Source organism: Coffea arabica, chromosome 3e (genome assembly GCF_036785885.1).
Source record: "Coffea arabica cultivar ET-39 chromosome 3e, Coffea Arabica ET-39 HiFi, whole genome shotgun sequence".
Taxonomy (NCBI): Eukaryota; Viridiplantae; Streptophyta; class Magnoliopsida; order Gentianales; family Rubiaceae; genus Coffea; species Coffea arabica.
In genome coordinates this window covers 6,290,698-6,312,966 of record NC_092315.1, presented here as the reverse complement: position 1 = coordinate 6,312,966, position 22,269 = coordinate 6,290,698, and the positions used below count along the sequence as shown (strand labels likewise).

General features: G+C 35.0%; 1 protein-coding gene and 1 pseudogene across 1 annotated transcript; both read right to left on the bottom strand.

Moving 5' to 3' along the window:
• Positions 1 to 603: 603 nt before the first annotated feature.
• On the bottom strand, positions 604 to 10,081 carry LOC113736727 (protein ROOT HAIR DEFECTIVE 3-like). Its single transcript, XM_027263807.2, has 19 exons — positions 9,791 to 10,081; positions 9,528 to 9,629; positions 9,297 to 9,434; positions 9,123 to 9,189; positions 8,833 to 8,944; positions 8,607 to 8,677; positions 4,624 to 4,687; positions 4,479 to 4,547; positions 4,330 to 4,377; positions 4,198 to 4,260; positions 3,802 to 3,858; positions 3,463 to 3,612; positions 3,286 to 3,354; positions 3,091 to 3,176; positions 2,636 to 2,714; positions 1,900 to 2,056; positions 1,652 to 1,773; positions 1,386 to 1,525; positions 604 to 947 (listed from the first exon to the last, which is right to left on the bottom strand). Exons 2-18 carry the CDS (start codon positions 9,529 to 9,531, stop codon positions 1,421 to 1,423), a joined length of 1,461 nt encoding a protein of 486 aa, XP_027119608.1. The 5' UTR covers positions 9,532 to 9,629; positions 9,791 to 10,081; the 3' UTR covers positions 604 to 947; positions 1,386 to 1,420.
• Positions 10,082 to 11,230: 1,149 nt separating this feature from the next.
• On the bottom strand, positions 11,231 to 12,469 carry LOC140038615 (RNA-binding protein 1-like; annotated as a pseudogene).
• Between the last annotated feature and the right edge of the window lie 9,800 nt (positions 12,470 to 22,269).

Sequence of the window (22,269 nt, the reverse complement as noted above, 5' to 3'; positions counted from 1 at the left end):
ATATCTATGTCCATAAAGGAATTAGTGGACCAAAAGTTTGGGAAAATAATTAAGCCAAGAATTAGTTACACAAAAGTGACTATTTTGCAGTTGTAAAAATTTCTCAAACAAAGAGCTGCATATCCAGCCACATACTGCAAGACCCAAAGACCCATTTAGTCTGAAAATTTAAACCAAGATCCATAAATCAAATTTTTGAAATTATATTTGAGCCCTTTTGCAGTTTAACAGTCTTTGGCGGCAACAGAGTTCCTAGTGGAAGGAAATAAAACAAAGAAAAAAAAAATACAGCAATTCATAAAAGACCAGAAATTTCCATCTATTCCTAGTACACATTGAACCATCTTCTGAAACTGCTAAGAAACTTGAATTCATCCATCCTCAGTTGATCAAGTCCAAACTCTCTAGCGGCAGCCCCTATTATGATCAAGTCCGAGCTTCACACTGATCTGTTTTCCAGGATTTATTATTTTGTCAAGCTGGTTGAACATAAACATTTATTTACTCCATCTAAGATGAATAACGTGTTTGTCTTGATCAGGCTTTGATCAATATGTTTCTTCTAATTACTCGACGATATCAAGGTCACGACTAAAAGCATGATTGGTGAACCTAAGCAATTTTCTTTCATCAGAAAAACAAACTAAGCATGTTTCCTTAGCCCAATTACAATCAATCTGCAAATTTATATTTTGTCCACAAACATTATTATAACCAACAACATCAATGTCGCAAATGAGGCCTTTAGAAGAAACAATCTTATCAAGAAAAGAAAGATAAAAATTGAGTTGCCCAAACTCAAAGCAAAGCCCCTGGAAGAGCACAAAAAAAATCCTTCAAAGAAAACAAAACAAACAGTGAAAACCGGCACGCAAATAAGGGACAATAATAGCAAACAACAATCTTCAAGTCTTGTATTCTTGATATTGACTGCCGGTAAGAATGGCCTGCAACAAATGACAACCAGTATAATCTTGTCAATGTTGTGAATCTGTCACAGAAACACATCTAATAATTAAGCTAATTAGAAATTACAATTAGAAGTTCTAACAACTGTTGTGTGATATAATTGAATCTTATTGCTTGCAGGCATGCCATTGCTGTCCAATCTAGCGTTCATCGTAACAATTGATAATGTTAAGTGAGAAATTGGCAAGGGTATAATATTGGCTCCACTAAATTATATCGTGTAGAAACTAATTTGATGAAAGGTTAGAACGAGCAATATATGTTTTGAGACAAACTTGAGAAATCTTTGCAGATTTTTTTTTTTTAAATGCCATGGAACTTAAGATTTTTCTCATTGGAAACGCTTTTTTATCTATTTCTGATAAAAGGTATTTTACTTTAAAAAAATATTAAACAGATAGCTAGGAAATAATTACCTCTAATAATTTCGTGTCCAGCAGTTCTTTCCAGATTAACCGAGTGCTACTGCCAAAATTAGACTACCCACAGCAGTGGCAGCAGTCAGCGCACCTGTCCCAACTGATCCAAGTTTAAACCAAAACGCTCGTTTATCTTTCTGGAAAGTCAGACAATTAAACAACCAAGTTAGACTTATACTCCAGCCAACTTAGAAACTAGATGATCATTGATGATTTCATCAGCAAACTTCCTAAATAGATACATTAATTTGTAGCTTCCTTACCTTTTTCTGTTCCAGCAGTTCATTCGTGTCACGAATTATTTTTATGGCGTGGTCTATTTCTGACTCCAGTTGGATCAATTGTCCTGCATATTGATTCCAGTTTGCTTGTTTGACAGCAGCATCTAAAAATACAAAGTTATACATGAAATTTCAATGTAAATTCGGGCATATCTGAACCGTGGAGTAAATCATAAAGGACTCAAAGGTGATGTATGACTATGACGCAGTTTACTAGTAATAATACGTACCTTTGAGCTGGTTCTTGAATCGATTGATGTATTTGTTGGTGTTCATAGCCACGAGTACTCCGTTTTCCTTTAACTCATCCATGGCTGCTTCCTCGAATTTTTCTAGAATTTGATGCCTCATATGTTCCACCACAGAAAGGTAGGTTGGCTTAACAACCTAAAGCATTTTGAACTCTTTAAGCAATGAATATACAAATTTAGCGGAGAACAAATAATATATAGCTGAATTTTCAATCAATGAATAATAGTTGTAGATCAAATTTAGCTTCACTAATATGTCATTGTAACGCTCTTCATTGAATCATGAACTTATAGTTTATGATATATGGCATTGGATAGTTAACTTTTGTGCAACTTCATCATTTTATAGACCATGCATGTAGGAATAAGTTAATTAGTAATAGACATACTTTTTAGCATTTCCTTTTTGAACTTTTATGTAGCTTTTGTTTACATGGGCTAGCTGACTTTGTGACTGCATAAATTCAAAAATAAGGGAGGTAAGTCTAGCATTGAAAACTTAAAAAATACTCATCAGCGAAATTGGTAGAGTTCTCAAGGGAGGCTTGTAAAGTTATCCCATTTTACTAGCAACTGCATTTTTACCTTTTGAGAAAAGAGAACCAAACTGGCAGATTCTTGCATGAAGATATTTGATTAAATAGTTGTTATGGTGTGTGGTGCCCCAAAAGAATTGCAAAATAAGTAAGAAAAAGGTTAACAATTCCTAGGGTACCTTCATGATGTCTTCAGTTAGCTGCTTCCTGCTTGCGTCCCTTTTGGTCTCATCATAGTGTTGAGCTTCCTCATCATACCTGGATAAAAGCTTTGAACAATCATCAGTAACCTCATGATAGATTTAACTATCCAAATTATCGAAAAATATGAGTACACAATCAGCAATGCAAAGGATTTTTATTTTTATTTTTTTGGGATCCGAGTTTCTTTGTGAGATTTACAATCACACCATGCACATAGAATAATGGTTTGGATTACACTTTCTGGAGAGTATTTTTTTTGGGAAAAAGTAACTATAGTACCTTTTAGGTCATGACATATTTAAGATAAAATTGTAATTGAGAAATCCGTAACATGAATACAGCATCATTCCAAGGAATTTTACAGTATTACCATAAAGAGCATCAATTCTAAAAACTTGAGAATCCTAAGGATATTGCAAGGCACACTTACTGAGACAGATAAATGTCAATTATTTGACTGACTTTAGCGCCAAAGCCTTGCACTTTGATTGCATCCTTCTCAATTTGAAGCCAGGACTGGGAACCATTTTCAACGAAATTACAGTAATTCATTATTATGGTCAAGCATACATGTATATGTGTCCTGTGAAATCCAAATCAAAACCAAGAATGGTATGCTTGTTACCCTATTCTTGCAAAAACTCTGATACTTCTCTTCAGCAATTGCGTTACAGCGTATTTCAGCAACCATGATCTACCAATTAATTGAAAACAGAATATTAATTAACATTGCAAGAAACTGAAAACAGTATACAAGACTGCTACTACAGTAACTTGATAATCAATTCATTAATGGTTTTACTCGGTAACGAGGTAAGTCAAGGTCCTTGTCCTCCTTAATTTGGTCCCAGATTTTCTTTGCATAATCAGCAAAACCCGAGGCTGGCGTACTCCCTGCAGCACCTTCACCAGATGTAGAAATGGAGATAATCCGTTCTCTCAGACCGGCAACCTTCTCAATGGAATATCAAATTTTATTGAAAAAAAAAAAGACGAAAAGGTTAACCATGACCAAAAATCGCCAAATAATAATAATAACATAAAAAAAGCAGACCACACACATCGATAGACTAGTATGTGAGGTACAGTAAACACCATATTCGTACTCTAAGAGAGAATGGAGTATTGGAAGTATAAGTACCTCATTTTCAAACTGTTCTGGCTTGTCTTCAAAACTCGATAGTGCTACCACTTCAATCTGAGCAATCACAAGCCGATAAATCACACAAGATATACCAACTAAGATTTTGATTTAGGTTCTCAAATTTTGATTTTGTTTTATTCAGTCATTTATTTTCGGATTTTGTTTTAATTATATCACTTTGGAGCTCATGTCATGTTGTAGATCGACTCAAGATTTGGAGGATAAAGTATTCTTGGGAAAAACTATACAAGTTTCATGCTCTAGGTTTATTTAATTTCTGCTTTTGTTTCTTTCTTGTTTTCGTCCTCCAGTTTACACAAAATAAAGAACAGAATTCAGAGCCAAAAGAGGGAAAAAAGATGGGCAAAGATTATTAGAAGTTGCAGCTCTTACATTGAAGAAATCTTCCAGTGAAGCATTCAGCTGTGCTTTGGGCTTCTTCATTTCTTCCCATATCTACAAAATATATAAAACATTAGTAGCACGATGTCATGAGAATTTACAACAACCACAGATGATTTTTACCTTATACATTCCTGCTTTCAACTGTTCTTCCAACTTATGCTGAGGGCACTAGATTCAAGACAATTTATAAGATGAATTGTTGTGATTAAGCACTAGTTAATTAATCAACGGAATATCAAAAAAATAGAAAAGGAATTAATAATCTATACCTTGTTTTTGTCACGGAGAACAAACACTAGATTCACTTTCCGCGGAGTACAAAATTTTCTAATCATTACCTGAGGGGTACACTGTTATAGAGATAATACTGTACCAGAAACACCAACAAATTATTGAGCCATGAAAGTTGCTTACCTCAAATACAGTTCGTAAGAGTGGCTGATTCCCTCCATTATTAAGATTAACAGTATAACACTTCCTGTTTGATTAATAAAAAGCTGTCTTAATATGCTGTATGAACTATGAAGTACCGCCTTCGATGAGTAGATTTTAAGGGGAATATATATCTAACTACTATATTATAACCTAAGACTACTTCCATCAATAAGTGCCATGTGAACAACATAAACTGGCTTGGCATTCTTTGATTGGTTTATTATTTTAACACTACCTTCACAAACAATTGTCATCTGCAATTGACTACTTGATCGTGTGCCTTTGGTATATGTTTAACCATGGAGGGTTGGTTTAGGAATATGAGTGCTTGGTTGAAATCAGTGATGCATATGATACAAATACCTATGGACACATTTAACCCTTACATTAATTTACCACTCATTTAACCTTTTCAATTTCAATTAAATGAGCCAGAAAATTGGGAAGGCACTCAAAGGGCTTTAACCCTTACATTAATTTACCACTCATTTTACCGTTTCAATTTCAATTAAATGAGCCAAAAAATTGGGAAGGCACTCAAACGGCAATCTCACTCTTACAATATGAGTTGAAGCCTTAATTGCTTGCAATCTTCCATTTTGGTCTTTTTGATTTCTTCGGTTTCAGATTCTTTTGGTGTTCCTTAGTGTTCGATTTCAGATGAAAAGCATAACCTGCTTTGGAAGCTTTCAGACACACGTTTCTTTCTTGGAGAAAAAGTGCTCACAACCAATATTAATCAACCAATGCTCACGGTGCTCTTTGGTAAGGGAATTTTCTATTTGTTTTAGTTGTTTTATTTGCATCGAAAACACAAAATAAATGTTGCATGGATAGAGAATCACCAGTAATTTGATTAATTTTTCCCTTTTTAATTGCATTTGGATAGAAGGGTATAACAATAAAAAATTATTTGCCGTACCATTGTTTTCATAAATTTGTCTTCATTAGATAATTAGTTGCAAGTTTGCTATATCATTGTTTTCATAAATTTGCCTTCATCAGATAATTTATCTCTTTTCACAGATTTTGAAAATCAACAAATAGTAGCATATTCACAAAGGTCTTGGTTTGCAGGTTTGTCTTGAACTACTGTTGTTATTGTTTACTATTTGTTAGATGAATTGTCTTAGAGACAGTTTCGATTTGATTTGTAAAGAATGATTAAGACAATAGTTTAGATTGGTTAGAATCTTTAAAATACTTTGATTGATCTACTTCGGATATTGTTGATTATAGCATTAGTAGGAGCAGTGTAACAATTACTGCTATTAGCTATACTACTAGTATCATTCAAACGAGATAGGGCCATCCTTTCCCCTCCCTCCCTCTTCTTGCTGTTAACTAGCAAATCTTGCCCAGTCTAAAGTAAAGTGCACTGCTAGCGTTACAGCCTCTTCCTACACATATATATATTTGTTAATTTATACATGCGGATCATATAGAAGTGCCATGTTTTTTACTATAAGTACCTGTTGATTCTGGCTATCATCATTCTATCCTATAGTCTTATTGCGAACTACTGAGTTAGTTTAGTCAAATATTTAGTTGATAGTTTAGGCATAGCGGACGGCAAGCAAGTTACTTTAGTTTATATTTATTTTTTTGGTTCTAAATGATTAGATAGTAGATGTTCTAAATGAAAAGGAAAAGCAACTCAAATAATACGAATGTAAATAATTGAACATTGCCCTATAATATTATGATCTATTACCCTATCACTTTAATGTAATATACGAATGACCTACATTTTGACTTGAGTTTGCTTCTCTAAATATATGTTCCACTGAAAGTTTAATTACTATAGACTGGCTTTTTTTTTTTTACTTTGCTTGGTTTGTTATTGATGATTGAATGGTGGTTTATTTCTCATCTATTAGAAATATAACTAAAAGTTTAAAAACACAACTCATTCCATAACCAATTTCAAAACTACAAATGCATCATCTTTTGGTGGGCTACGCACAGCCAGTCCATGCTAGTATATAGACACACACATAAAAATTAACAACTTCAGCTACATTTAGGGTCTGTTTGGTTGGAAGTAAAATGTTTTCCTTGGGAAAATATTTTCCGTGGAAGTAATTTTCCATGAAAATCATTTCCCTTTCATCATTTTCAGGTGTTTGGTTAGCTTATTGAAAATATTTTCTTACTTCATTTTTCTGGTGTTTGTTTAACTTTTGAAATATTTTCACTTTTATCTCTATCTTTACTTTCTACACATTATAACTACATATTTCTTCCCATGCAAAATAAGAAAATTTATCTCATTGTTTAACTTTAAAAAATCTTGGAGAAATGTATATATATGAATAAACAATATCTCCTTAAGCAATAAACAAATTGCTGGCCATTTAGTGTCAAATATCAATCACATGCAATGCTTATTGTGACATATATCTTGCACTCTCACTGCTGAAAGTTTCTCTAGAAAAAAATGTCCCTATTATACATAATTAATTACTAGCATAGGATGAGCAGGATGAGGTTTTTTTTTTATTTTGAATATACTAGGGGGAGGGTTGGGTTGGGTTGGGTGGTACGGGGGAGGGAGTGTAAGGAAGAGGTTTTGGGTTCGAGTCCTCCTGTTTACACTAAAAAAAAAAAAGAACATACTACAAGATATTTTCAGTAAGTTTGGAACATATTACAGGCGGGATGCATGCATTTCGGAAAACAACTTCAGTAAGTTTAGAAGGGAAGTTGTTTTCCATAAGATGAGTGAAAATATTTTACATAGGAAAATGTTTTCAGTAACTTTTGTGCAACCAAACACGGGAAATTAGGAAAATATTTTCCTGGAAAATATTTTCACCCAAAACTAACGGACCCTTAATGAAATTGAATTACCAGTTTAAAAGTATGAACATTTATGGTACCTTGAGTTAATTAATCGTATGAAAACAGTGGACAATTGCTAATGAAATTACTGAATAACGTATCAGAAATTTTGTGTAGTGAAAATGTAAAAAATGTGGAGTTAACTTCATTTTTTTAAAAAATGGAGACAACTGTCATTCTGGTTGGTAAGGAGGAGATATATATATATATATATATATATATATATAAGGGTAAATTACACATAATTTTCCTGTGGTTTCGTTTATTGCTACATGACCTCCTTAACATTTCAAAATATCCATTTCACCCCCCTATGATTTTATATAAAATCAAAACTTGATGGAAAATAACCTATGTAATGTCGTTAATTGAAACACCAATTGTACCCTCACTTAAATGTTAATTCAATTGATGGCTTAACTACCTTATATAAAAGCATAAAGGGATTACGTGAATAAATGCAAAAATCACAGGAGAATAAAATAGATATTTATACAAATCATAAGAGGTTTACATGGAGACTAAAATTTTGTCACACGTACTTTTATTGTGCATTTGGTATAAACGCCTTCCTTGATTATGCATTCCATCTATTTTTTATTTTACATAAAATTATAGGGGGCTATATGGCTATCTTGAAATTTTAGGAAAGTCATCAGGCATTATGTAGAATCACAGTGGATTATAAGTAATTTACCCTGTATACAAGGGTAAAAATTGTCCTTCTATTCTGGATAACCAATGGAAGTATGTGACTCAATGCGCTTCCAATCCCCTACCTCATCTTAGTGTATATATTTCTCTCAAAAATACATATTAGCCGTTTAGCTTATGGTAAAGTGTATATCAATCCATACCAACCAAATACCAAATTGCTTTATTTATTGACCTTAACAAGCCCAAAAGAAAGGGAGAAGTGATAGATGAATTGTTTAAACTATACCCTTTAAATGCTTACCTCTTTGGAATTTCAATAATTCTACTTGATTTTAACTTTTAAAGCTGTTTATCTTTCTCAAATTTAGGGACATCATGAGAAGGAAAAGACAAGACCGTTTGACATTGTGCTACTAAAATTTAAAGGTTATGGAGTTGTGGTGCCTCAAAACCAAGCTTACATGTTGACTATGACGGTGTTTGAAACAGCCAAGCAAAATAGCGCAGTTTGTTTCTCAAACTTCGTATCATCCTGGAAAAAGACACAGGAAAATTGAATCAGAAAGTGAATTCAATCTAATTTGGACAATTTAACTAGCAAAGTGGAGTACTCTTTACAGTAATTAAGGTACGGTTTCCTGAGAGATGTTAACTCTGTCATTTGAAGACAATAAATTTGAAAACTACCTCTCGCTCTATTCCATCACTTCCTTCCGTATCAACAGCGAGGATTTCATGGCCACCATTTGGATTTGGTAAAGGGTATTTTGCCACCCAAATACCTTTTGTCGTTTGATGCCTAATGAGGTAATTAAAAGTAAACCAGAACAAAAAGAACACACAAGAAGTTAAAAGGGTAGGTGAGTGAGAGAGAGATCTTGTACATGGATTGTATAATTAAGCATGAAATTTGTCATTGTTACTAACTAAAAAGAAAGAAATCCAGTGTTATTAAAAATTGAATAAGGTCTTCATACATCCCCTGGCTAGCATCCATCACTTTGAATTTAGTAGAGAACAGAGAATTCATAAGTGTGCTCTTTCCTGCATAAATCAAAACTTGCTGGTAATTGGTCCCAAATCATAGATTTTGACTTGGATGGAAATTTGTAAATAACAACTTGAGATGCAACAACTAAAATATGTATTACCGGTACTTTGCACGCCGAAGACGGAGACTACAGCAACCGGACGGCTCACGGCAGCCAGTTTCAGATCCTCTACAAACTTTGAGTTGAAATTTCCATCTCCATCTATGAGCAGAGTTGGATGGTTGCCCTCAACTTGTGCTGAAGAAAATATTCACCTTTTAGCTGATAAAGGGACCAAAAAAAAGGCATAAATAGATGAAAGAATCACTATCCTGTGAATCAAGAACTTACCCATGTAGCCAAGATGAGAGGATGGAATTTGTGGAAGGAAGTAGGAATGGTGCGAGCTGATACCAAGAGCAGTTTATGATGGAGAATTGGTTGGTACAATCCCTGGTTTTCAAGTGTGGAAAGTTGACTCAAAAAATGTAACACGTTAAATAAGGCGAATACTTTGTCAAAATGTGCGTGCGCATTTCCTCATAATAGCCACCTTTGAATTAATTTTTTTCTTCAAACAAAATTCATTTATTTTTTATTTATATTGCATGTACCTTTACTCGGGCGCGCTTGGATCTCATGCTTGGGGCGGTCATGGAGCCGGAGGTGCCCTTCGATTCCCCTCATCTCTGATCTCTCCACTTCTTTGAGCGACTTCTGGAGTCGGAGATGGAACAGGATGGTTTCCGATATTCTGCGGTCAACCTTGTTCGAGCAGCTGATAACTGGGCCATTGATCTTTGGATTTGTTGTCCTCACATTCATATGTGGCTGGTAGTACAGTATAGAGTGGACGCCAATATCTCAAGCATCTCACCCTTTCTGGGTTGGCTTTCAAAACATCCGAAGCACAATGATGCCTTGCGACGAGATTGTGAACGACGGAAACCAAAAAAAATTACTCTAGTACGTTTGGATAAGAGATCACGTGAGATAATTTTTGAAAAAGAATATTGCAGCATTTTTTTTTTATGTTAAAAACTGATTGAAAAATATGTGCAGGTAAATAAAAAAATTTCCAAACAAATACCAATCACTAATAAGTACCCAGCCAATGTGTCAATTCTTTCGATTCAATTTTGGAACTTAATCTACAAAATATTATTTTAGTCGCCTCTTTGCAGCTAGCAATCCAATACAAAAGATGGCCTACTTCTCTTTTGCAAGTCTGAGCATATCCACGTTGAAGTTTCCATTGCCATCTATGAGCTGGACAGGAAAACCGTCGTTCAACTTTGCTGCTGAAGAATTTTTATTTCCTGTAGATTCAGATAATCATCAAGAACATATAACTCTTTTTCTTCAGAGATCGTCATGGGACAAAAAACTTACCCATATCTAAACAAAATGAGAAGATCAATTTTTTTTTTCTGGAAGAGGTCAAGAGGAGAAGAAAGGTGACCGCTTAGTTTAATTTATATCTTGTGGGGTGGAACCGAAAGGTTGACTGACTCGAGAAATTTTAAAAAAATGAAATGAAAAGATTCCTCTATAAATTAAATGCAAGGACCTAGCCCCTCCATGCATTAACTGCAAGAACCCAATTTTTTTTTTTTCTTTAATACAATTAAAAAGAAAAAAAATGCAGGGATTCTTAAAGGTCCTAAATTAGAGTTTGTTTTCGACGCCTTACAATTTCTTGGTTTAAATCGATTCTTAAACAATTTGTCAAAAAAGTGTAGAAATTTTGTTTCCTTTTATAACCGTTTCAAGCTAAAAACTACTCATAGAAACACTTTATAAACTATCAAACAGAAGATAATACTTTCAAATTACTTCTCTCGAAATCATTTTTTTCTTTTTCGATTTGCTTGATTGAAAGTTAACATAAAGTAAAGGCATAAATCATACAATGGATTGATTACACTTTGAACAACTTTTCACTTAAGAAGAAATCATGTAACCAATACCTCAAGCTCTCAAGAAGAAGCTACTCATTGACTCTTTTTTTTTTTTGCCTCCTGTCATCTTACACCACAGTCTAGGTGCTCACAGGAAATTCGTATTCATTAGCAATTCAGCAGTTGATTTTTTTCAACAAGAATTAATTATGAGTGAGCTGAAACCAACCTGGACCAACAAAGAAGGTCTGTCTTTAAGGTGGAAAATCACTGCTGATCAAGGTCCCGGTTCCAATTCTGCCACACACAAAAACACACAGGAACCTAAAAGTTGCGTTTACAGACATTTACGAAAGCTTGGCATATAGACATGCACAAAAATTTTCTTCCTTGCAATGTGTAGTTTATCCAAGTTGTAATACATCAGTCTGGCTCTCTCAAACTTTACTTTTCCACATGATGACCCCTTGCAGTTGGATTAGCTGGTTCAGTCTTGAGGAAGAGGTTAAAAACAGGAATTACAGCTGTAGGGCTGATTGAGCTCGAACTGAAACCAACGTTTGACATGCTATAGTAACATAGCTACCTCCAGAATTCAGAACCTAAACTGCCGAATTTGCGAGCTGCATAACTTGGGCTACCCTGACTTTTCAGCGCCTCAGAACTTCTGCAATATCACCGCAAACCTCCAGACCATTGATCATCTTGATCAGATGGTAAACGGAAAGGAAAAGTGGCAAAATGGATGCTTAAGATAGGGAGTCAGGCTTCTTGTCATCAAATTTATAACATGTCTGGGCTCCTTGTGAACAACTCTAAGCTCTCTGAAGCCAATAAAAGGACAGAAAAGATGGCCTACTCCTCTTCTTGAACAGTCAGTTGGAAGCCCATCAACAAAAAGAATGTTTGATTCTCCTCCGTAACTGGAAGGCCATTAATCCTTCTCAAAGAGCTGGGCCTATCAAAGATGTTATCATGGATTCTTGGACTCGGATGAGAAGCAACATCCGGTCTTTGGCTTAGTGAACTAGGATCTCTCAATGGAGATGGATAACCTCTAATGCTGGTCCCACTTGTTAGTCCACCAACACCAGTTTCAGGATGAATATGCCTGACATATCTTTCCCCAAGCAGTCTGAACTACCTTTCCCATCATTAGAGCTCCACAGATGAGGAGTCATCAGCATAGATGCCTCAGATGACAAGTACCCAACAAAGCTTTGTTTTGGGTTGCTTCCTCTCAGGCTGAGGAGGAACACGACATCTCCAGTAACGATCATCCACGGGAAATAAATTCTTTTTCTCCTTTTTTTCAATTATTATTCAGCGAATTTAACGTCATCAGCTGCAGAAGAGAAAATGGCAAGGCGGGGGAAGGAGAGCTGCTACTGATTGACTGCGGCAACAGAGTTCATAGTGGAAGGAAATAAAACAAAACAAAAAGTTTATTGCAATTCATAAAAGACCAAAAATTTCCATCTATTCCTAGTACACATTGAACCATCTTGTGAAACTGCTGAGAAACTTGAATTCATCTCTCCCTGGTTTCTTAGATTTTCCAAATTTTGTTTAATTTATTTTATGTGGAAGGTAATATTAAAATGAACTTAATAGAGAATAAGAATATTAAAGGATCGGCTGGCATAAATACCTTGATCCTTTTGGTGCTATTCAGATCAAAGTTGGATGAAATTGGTAATGCATGAAACAGTGATGAACATTTTATAACGTGTTTGTCTTGATCGGGCTTTGATCAACATGTTTCTTCTAATTACTCGACGATGTCAAGCTCACAACCAAAAGCATGATTGGTGAACCGAAGAATGGTTTCTTTCATCAGAAAAACGCATGTTTCCTTAGCCCAATTGCAATCAATCTGCAAATTTACAAGTTGTCCACAAACATTATTATAACCAACAACATCAATGTCGCAAATGAGGCCTTTAGAAGAAACAATCTTATCAAGAAAAGAAGGATAAAAATTGAGTTGCCCATACTCAAAGCAAAACCCCTGGATGCACTGCACAGTTTTCTGTCAATTTGAATGGTTCATTTGTGGGGTTTTTTTCAAAGTAAAAGCGGGATCCGATAGGGAGATCCAATATCTCCTCATCTCTTTCTCATTGCCATGGAGTTTTTTCACACTTAGTTGCCCACAATATTCTTCATCAAGGTTATGATTACCATCCAAGATGTAGCCAGCTGGGATTAACCCATGTAGCATTTGCAGACGACCTTTTCATCTTAACCGCTGGTACTTTTAATTCTTTCAAGTTGATCAAAACTACTTTGGACCAATTCTAGAGTCTGTCAGAATTGAAGCCGAGCTTATGGAAGTGTCACTTATCTCATCTAGAGTTCTAGACTAAACTACAAGGACTGCTTGTCTCTTTTCAACAATCTGCAGCAAAAAATATCAAGTTGGGCTAATAAGAAGCTAAGCTATGGAGGGAGCCTCCAGCTCATAAAAACTATACTTACTGGAGTACAGTTGTATTGGGCTAGTGCTTTTATTTTGGCAAAGGGAGTGATAAAAAAAAATCGAAAGTCTCGTGTCTTCTTTCCTTTGGGCTGGTGAGGTTAAAAGGCATTATGGAGCAAAAGTGTTCTGGGGAGATATATGTAAACCCACAAAGGAAGGCGGGTTGGGACTAAATGATCTAATCCTATGGAACATTTGCTCCAAGAAGGATAATATTTGGGTAAATGTAGGGATGTAATCGAACCGAGCTGATAATATGTGGGTAAATGTAGGGATGTAATCGAACCGAGCTGCGCGAGAGCTTGACTCGAACTCGGTCAAACCGAGTTCGAGTCGAGTTCGAGCAGCTCGATAAGATTATTGAGTCGAGTTCGAGCATCCAGAAGCGATGCTCGAAGGCTCGATGAGCCTTATCGAGCATTTTAATTTTAATTATTTAATATATTATTATTATTATAAATTTACCCTTATACCCAAAAGAATTGTTGAAATTACGAAATGTTTCAAGTCATATAAAAATTTTAAAAGAGTAATAATGTCTTTTCGCTCAAAAATTATCAAGAAAATGAAATTTAATAACTCGAACTTGACCGAGCTCGATAAGGCTCGCATGGACTCGAGCCCATGCGAGTCGAGCTCGAGTACTGCGAGCAAGCTTCGAACTCGAGCTCGAGCACCCTATCTGTATGTCAAGTATACTCGAGCTCGACTCGACTCGATTACAACCCTAGGTAAATGGTTACACACCATCCACCTTAAGAAGACTTCATTCTAGGGTGCCAAAAGACCATTTGACTGTTCTTGGGCCTGGAGGAATATCCTCTAACTGATGTCTAAAGCCCAACTTCATATCAAGCAGGTGAAACGTAATGGCTATGGAACTTTTTTCTGGTATGATCAATGGCATCCTTTAGGGCCATGATACCAGAATTTTGCTGAGCCTCTACTGTCAGGATTTGGCTTAACTGGGAATGATCTTGTTGCTAAGTGTATGCAAATGGAGATGGCCATGTGGGAGGAAATTTAACACTGAGGTACAAAGATTGGAGCAGCTTACTCCCTGTGAGCGTGAGCTTGTCCCTATGCCAAATGAGGAGGATACAACAATTTGGCTCCCAAGTAGGTCTAGCACATACAATGTGCAGTCTGCTTTGAAGGTCACTTCACAAGAAGCCTCCTGGCATAAACTTGTATGGGATAAGGGGGTCCATTCCAAGATTCTCATTTATCCTTTGGTTGTTATGCAAGAGCAGACTATATACCAAGGATAGAATGAGAGAGTGAGGAAGATTAAGTAGTAACTTTGAATGTGTGTTGTGCATTGGCGTGAAGGAATCGATGAATCATACCTTCTTTAAATGTCCTTTTTCAGCTGCCATTTAGCAAAAGATTCTAAAAATGGTTTCAGTTTTCAGATATCCTTTGCCATTTGGTCAATGGAATTGTCCTGTGTTTGTGGGCATTGGATGTCTACATCCTTTATTGATAAATTTCGGAGGCTTGCTCTAACTATCTATGTGTACTTCATCTAGAAAGCCGGTGCTATTCCAAATTGAGAATGTATCTGTTGTGGCTATAGTAGGTTAGATTATCGATACCATCCGATACATTGGAGCCTCATGGAGAGATGTGTTGGGTTCATGAGTAAGGGGTTGTGTCTCACATCGGTCCGAGAGATGGAAAAAGAGCGGTTAATATGTAAGTAAGGGCTCAAGACCTAATAGTTTAAGTTTTTGGGTCAGAGTTGGGTTCCTGACTTACATATTTGGCTCGTTAGTGGACTCTCTCGAGGTGCTTCTCCCTAACAAATTGGTATCAGAGTTTCAGGTTGCAAAACTGGGTTACTCATGGGCAAGTGGATTCTTCTCAGAATTGGATCGGTGAAAAAATTCTCTTCTTGATGGTGGACCGAAGTGCCAAGGAGTTTGATTGGTGTTGGACCAGATGTGCCATGGGTTTGGCAGGGGTTCCGGTTGATGTTAGACCAAGAAGCCAAGGGTTGGTAGGGGTCCAAAAATATAGTTTGGATGTTGAAGAAGAGTGGGTCCATGTTTGGAAGAAGAGGTGACCTTAAATGATAAGGTGGCCTTGTGTTGAGTATTAAAGTGGGCTCCGAAAAACAAGAGCTTGTAAATTTGGGTTTAATGTGGGGGTTACTCATGAAGGGGGAGATTTGTTGGGTTCATGAGTAAGGGGTTGTGTCTCACATCGGTCCGAGAGATGGAAAAAGAGCGGTTAATATGTAAGTAAGGGCTCAAGACCTAATAGCTTAAGCTTTTGGGTCAGAGTTGGGTTCCTGACTTACATATTTGGCTCTTTAGTGGACTCTCTCGAGGTGTTTCTCCCTAACAAGATGTGCCAAAAATACAGGAGAATCGTTTGCTGATTGTTGAGTGGGGTATTTCCCAAAAGTGCGACGAATAAAAATTTGGATTGTAAAATGTTGTAAAAAATTAGTGATGTACAGTTAGCATATATATGCTACTTTGTATATGTTTCAGTTCTCTATCAATAAAATTTTGCAATTTTACTTTAAAAAAATGAATAACCTATTGAATTTCACAGAAAAAGTAAGCTCCCATTGTATACTTTTATTAATATAACTAGTGATTGAGGCACACCCTAATGGGTGTACAATTAATAGAAGTTACATATATGAAATTATGTCTTTATAAAGTCTTTATCTTCGGTCACAGTCCTTTATTAATATTTGAAATATTGGTATCAAACCATATCTGTGTCCATAAAGGAATTAGTGGACCAAATGTTTGGGAAAATAATTAAGCCAAGAATTAGTTACGCAAAGTGACTATTTTGCAGTTGTAAAAATTTCTCAAACAAAAGGCTGCAGATATTGCAAGACCCATTTAGTCTGAAAATTTAAACCAAGACCCGTAAAACAAATTTTTGGAATTATATTTGAGCCCCTATTGCACTTTAACACTCTTTGGCGGCAACAGAGTTCATAGTGGAAGGAAATAAAACCAAACAAAAAAATTTACAGCAATTCATAAATGACCAGAAATCTCCATCTATTCCTAGTACACATCGAACCATCTCCTGAAACTGCTGAGAAACTTGAATTCATCTCTCCTTGGTTTCTTAGATTTTCCTAGTTTTGTTTAATTTATTTTATGAGGAAGGTTGTATTGAAATGATTTTGAAACAGAACAAGAATGTTAAAGGATAGGTGGACATAAATATCTTGATCCTTTGGTGCTATTCGAATCAAAGTTTGATGAAATTGGTATGCATGAAACTGTGATGAACATTCTATAACCTCAGAGGCTCGGTATCTTGAATGCGAATCATGGTACAGTAAATAACGTGATTGTCTTGATCAGGCTTTGATCAACATGTTTCTTCTAATTACTCGACAATATAAAGGTCACCACTAAAAGCATGATTGGTGAACCTAAGTAATTTTTTTTCATCAGAAAAACAAACTAAGCATGTTTCCTTAGCCCAAATACAATCGATCTGCAAATTTATACGTTTTCCACAAACATTATTATAACCAACAACATCAATGTCGCAAATGAGGCTTTTAGAAGAAACAATCTTATCAAGAAAAGTGATAGAGTGTTAATTGTTAGTAATTTTATTATTAATTTCCCCTTTGTCCTTACCAAATATTGTTTTAATTAGTAATATTTACTTATATTTGATATTTGGACTTAATTTCAGGAATTGGAGCAAGAAACTACAAAAAAAGGAGGGACTTGCTCCATAAGTGAGAGACTTCAAGAAGGCTCCATCGACCTGGCCCACAAGGAGAGGAAGAGACGGACTGCATTTCTTTTGCTGATGAGGAGTGCCTTGAATCCTAGGAGTCCTAGGAGCAATGAGAAACGAGAAAAGAGGAAACATTAAGAGGCCTTACCCTTTTGTACTTTGATTGGGGAATCTCGGGGGGACCACGGAGATAAGAAGTACGAGTCATTTGGGCTCTTGGAAAAGAAACGTACAAAGGCTTGTGAAATGGAATTGGACTCTCAATTCGTGCGGGGACCACGGGATAAAGGAAAGCATTAGTCATCTTCCTTTCGGCTTTAGAAAGGAGAATTACAGAGGCTAGGGGGGCTGATCAATAGCTTTTAGCATAGTTTAGTTTTTTTTTTCTTAGTTCCTTTGATGGCCTGGACCTCAGTAAAATTACTTTGGAAATTTTCTCATGAGGCGTGGCTAAGTTTCTCATCTAGTCGAAAGCCAATTTGAAGGCACGGTTCCAAATATCTGTGAGATCGAATTAATTTTATTTATTTCTTTTATTCATTGGTATTTGTACGTTTCCTGATTTAATTGCTTATGCCTGTTATGTTATTTGAATGTCAAGGGTCTGATATTCGAATTAACCTAATGATCTAATGCCAAATTAATTGATTGAATTCGTAATTGTTCAATTGATTAATACCAGTGGCGACTAGCGTGATTGGTTTCATGTTAGGAAAACGTATGATCTAACTTAAACAAACCCTCGTAGCGTGTTTGTTGGTTAGGGTTGGGTTTTTCTAATTACTAATGCAATCGGGTAATTAAATCCTATGGTCGTACTTAGGGTTATTTCTTGGTTAGGAAAATAGTTAACGGTCGTACCTTAACTATCGAGAAATTAAGGAAAGGCTGGTTGTTCATCGCGTGTGTGACAACTATAACCAATCTAGTAATGAGTAATTGGATTATCTTTGCATCGATAATCAAGTGAATGGACCGTGTCTGAAAAGTTGTACCTTTGGCTAGAGTCGTATTGGTTATTGATTAATTTCTATTTATTTCTATTCGTTGTTTTATTAGTGAGTTAATCAGTTATTTTATATTCTCCAAAAATCCCCCATGCACTGAACTCTAGAAGAAACAAATTATTCCCAGTCCATGAGAAGACAACCCTACTTACCACTGTCTACTATTTAGTAAATTTTGTCAATTAATTAATTCTGGTATATCGGATTAAGCAAACTTTTCGGGAACAGGGTGAATCAAGTAACCCATTGCACATCTAGAGTCCCTACTCCAGTACCTAAGATTAATTATTAACTGCTTTTAGTGATAGTTAGGTTTTATTTTTATTATTGCACAGGCTGACGCCCTGTAAAAAAGAAGGATAAAAATTGAGTTGCCCCAACTCAAAGCAAAGCCCCTGGAAGAGCACCAAAAAATCCTTCAAAGTGGACAAAACAAACAGTGAAAACCGGTACGCAAATAATAGCAAACAACAAATCTTCAAGTCTTTGTATTCTTAATATAGAATGACCTGCAACATATGACAACCAGTATAATCTTGTCAATGCTGTGAATCTGTCACAGAAACGCATCTGATAATTATGCTAATTACAAAAAAACGCCATAGAACTTGAGATTTTTCTCATTGGAAATGTATATTACCTTTAAAAATATATTTTTGCAGATAGTTAGAAAATATCTCTTAATTACATGTAATGATTTCGTGGCCAGCAGTTTTTCCCAGATTAAGCGTGTCCTGCTACCATAATTGCAGAAGCGTGTCCTGCTATCATTGTAACGCTCTTCATTGATTCATCAACTTATAGTTTATGATATATGGCATTGGATAGTTAACTTTTGTGCAACTTCATCATTTTATAGACCATGCATGTAGGAATAAGTTAATTAGCAATAGCCATACTTTTTAGCCATACATCAAATTTGTTGAAGGAAGTAGAAATGGTGAGAGATGATACGAAGAAGGGTTTATGATGGAGAATGGGTTTCATATAATCCGTGGTTTCCAAAAGTGTGGAAATTTTTGGGTGATTTCACACGGCTTCTATATCAACAAAAAATGCAACGTTATAAGTTTAGGTGCACGTATGAAAAAAAAAAGTCTGAAATTTCATTGACAATGTGGAGACACGGTTAATTTTGACTGATTTTTTGAGGCATTTCAAGGCTTCCACTATTTGTTTAACATAAAGTTTCAAATGTAATCGTTGAAAGATCTACTTTTTTCCCCAATAAAAGTAGCATTGCTCCAATGAAAGAAAAGGGAGAAAAAGCACTGATGGCTGAGGACTCAATTGATTGCCCAAGGACCCAAATTCGTATTCGTAACCCTTTTGTCAGGGTATATGCAGACAATGGGCATCCAATAACGTGATAAAATATGCTAAATACTTGAAAGTCATCTCTTGCCTAACATGCTTTTTTTTTTTGTGTGTGAAAAAAAGCAATGGTTTATTATAGAAATATGTTGATGTACAACAATTGAATGGGCTGAATAATTCTTGTAAGGATGATGTTGTATGTGTGTAGGTGTGGCCAGGGAGAAGAAAAGACCTTTGAGAGCTGAGGTGGCTAATGTCCGCCTTAATGGTAATTGACTTGAAGCTTCGCTGCAATGCACATCTGCGAAATGCCAAACGAAAATGGAGAGAGGATGGTGGAATTCTTGTATGCAAACAGCTTGTTTGTTTCGACGTTTTTTTCAGAAATGTTTTCTTTTAGAAAATTGAAATACATTTTCTAGTCATCTTTTTTATCTCACAGGAACATGTACCAATTAAGATATTAAGTAAAAAAAAAATTTTCAAATACTTTAAAGAATCATCCCCATCAGAAGAAGTCTCCTCATTTTGATACCTCCTTTTCTATGCATTATTCCATCGTTCTTAGAGGAAGTTAGTGACGGAACCGGGATTGTTTTCCTGGGCGGGCAATTGACTATGGATCTTCAAATTATATGTTTAATTTTTTAAAAATTAAATGATTAGCACAATAAAAAATAAATAAATTTTTTGAAGAAAAAAAGTTAATTCAAAGGTGTCTAATTCATATATATATATATATATATATATATATATATATATATGGGATAATTTCAGAAGCCTCCCTTGAGATTTGTCATAATATCACTTAGCTCCCCTGAAGTTTTTAAAATCTCGCTTAACTCCCTTGTCAACTTGACAAGACTAAATATTCTTATTAAATGCCACAAATTGACAATATTACCCTTTCTCTTAATAACTATTTAACCAAAAAGTCAAAACAAAATAAAATTTTAAAACCAAAAAATGTAAATTAAAAAAATAAATTATTATCTAATAATGGTCCATATTTCTTTACATTGGGATCGTGGTGAGATAGCAAAGGACGTGGATAAATTAAATCCAATCAAGGTCAACCACTTAGGAGGATTTTGGTGAGTAATTAATACCTTAAAAAATTTCGTGCACAGTTAAGTTACAATTAAGGAAATCAAAATATTTTTTGGAAAAATATGTTTTAATTCATGGTATTGTTTAAGTTGTATTGAAAACTAAAATAATCTATTCATATGTGTGAATTTTTCAAGATATTTACATGTTATAAAAATTTAACCTTATTTTATTTTTTATTGTTGTTATGAATTTTGATAAGTAGGATAATATAAGGGTAGTATTGGAACAAAAGTTTCATCTTTCTTGTGTTTTTCTTCCAAAGGGATTATAATGTTACAAGAAATATCAAACCAAAAGAGGCAAGTGAGATTTTAAAAATTTCAAGGGAACTAAGTGACATTATAAGAAATTTCTGGGGAGGTTTGTAAAATTATCCCTATATATAGCAGGGACCAACTTTGTTTAACACATATGTATATGGTGGTAGCAATAAAATTAAATGTTGAGTATTGGAAACCCTATCAACATCACGAAGCTTATTATCTCTTGATGTGGCTATTATGAGGAAACGCGCAAAAGACACAAAATCAGCAATATTTGTTCCAATAATTGTTCCGGGCAATTTGTTAGGTAAGCAAATAGTATCGACTTTTATAATCATAGCAGTCAAAATCACACCATATACTGTATTTCTTGCAGATGCACCTATTATGCTGTACATTAATTATTTTGAAGTAAAGTCTTGATACTTGGATATCTATAAAAATGTCTTTGTATATTCATCTAATATGCTGTAAATTATTTTTATGTAAAGTCTTGTGAAATAATCCATAACTTTCAAAAGTTTGGAAACCATTGAGTATAGGCATTTTTTCTCCATCGTCAAGCCATCTTAATACCATCTCTCAACATTTGAGAAATGGGAAAGAAACATGGACGAAGGTAAATGGAAGTCTTGCACTGAAACAAAGAAAAATAGTCATCGTGGAGTCAGTCAATACACATTGAGTCCTTAGCCATAAGAGCTTCTTCTTCCTTTTCCTTTCATTGGAGAAATACTACTAATTTTATTGGAAAAATAATCGATAGATCTTTTCAATGATTAAATTAGAAAATTTATGTTGTCAAAATAAAAACTGCCTGAATAATTTTAGGGTGTAAAAGATGGCCAAGTTTTTTTCCCCTCTGAAAATAGGCTAACATTTGATCAAACAGACACGATGAAGGTAGGCTCTGTTTGAATTGTAAATTATTTGAGATATTTTTACTGTAGCACTTTTTGTGATGTGATGTATGTGAGATAAAAAGGTAATTGAAAAGGTAAAAAGGTGTATTGGAAATTGTAATAATGATGTAAGCAAATATATTTGGCAAAATAAATTGTTGTCCAAACAAATGAAGGGCATGGCCAATGAGTCAATGCAGTGCATTAATCTTAGTTTATGTCATACAATCATTTCTATATAATTTAACGGTAAGTGACAGATGGAAACCAACACAGGAACACGAAAAGACACAAAAGACGCTTTTTAAAAGTTTCCACTCCGGATTAGTCTAACCTAACGAGTTACATTTTTTGATATAAAGGTCTTGAGAAA

What these genes read in the sequence shown, in the direction of transcription:
- LOC113736727 (XM_027263807.2), bottom strand. An exon ending in ATTCAAGAACCAGCTCAAAG is followed by an intron (nt 1,774 to 1,899) that starts GTACGTATTATT and finishes TTGTATTTTTAG; the next exon opens with ATGCTGCTGTCAAACAAGCA. An exon ending in AACTGCTGGAACAGAAAAAG is followed by an intron (nt 1,526 to 1,651) that starts GTAAGGAAGCTA and finishes CTGACTTTCCAG; the next exon opens with AAAGATAAACGAGCGTTTTG.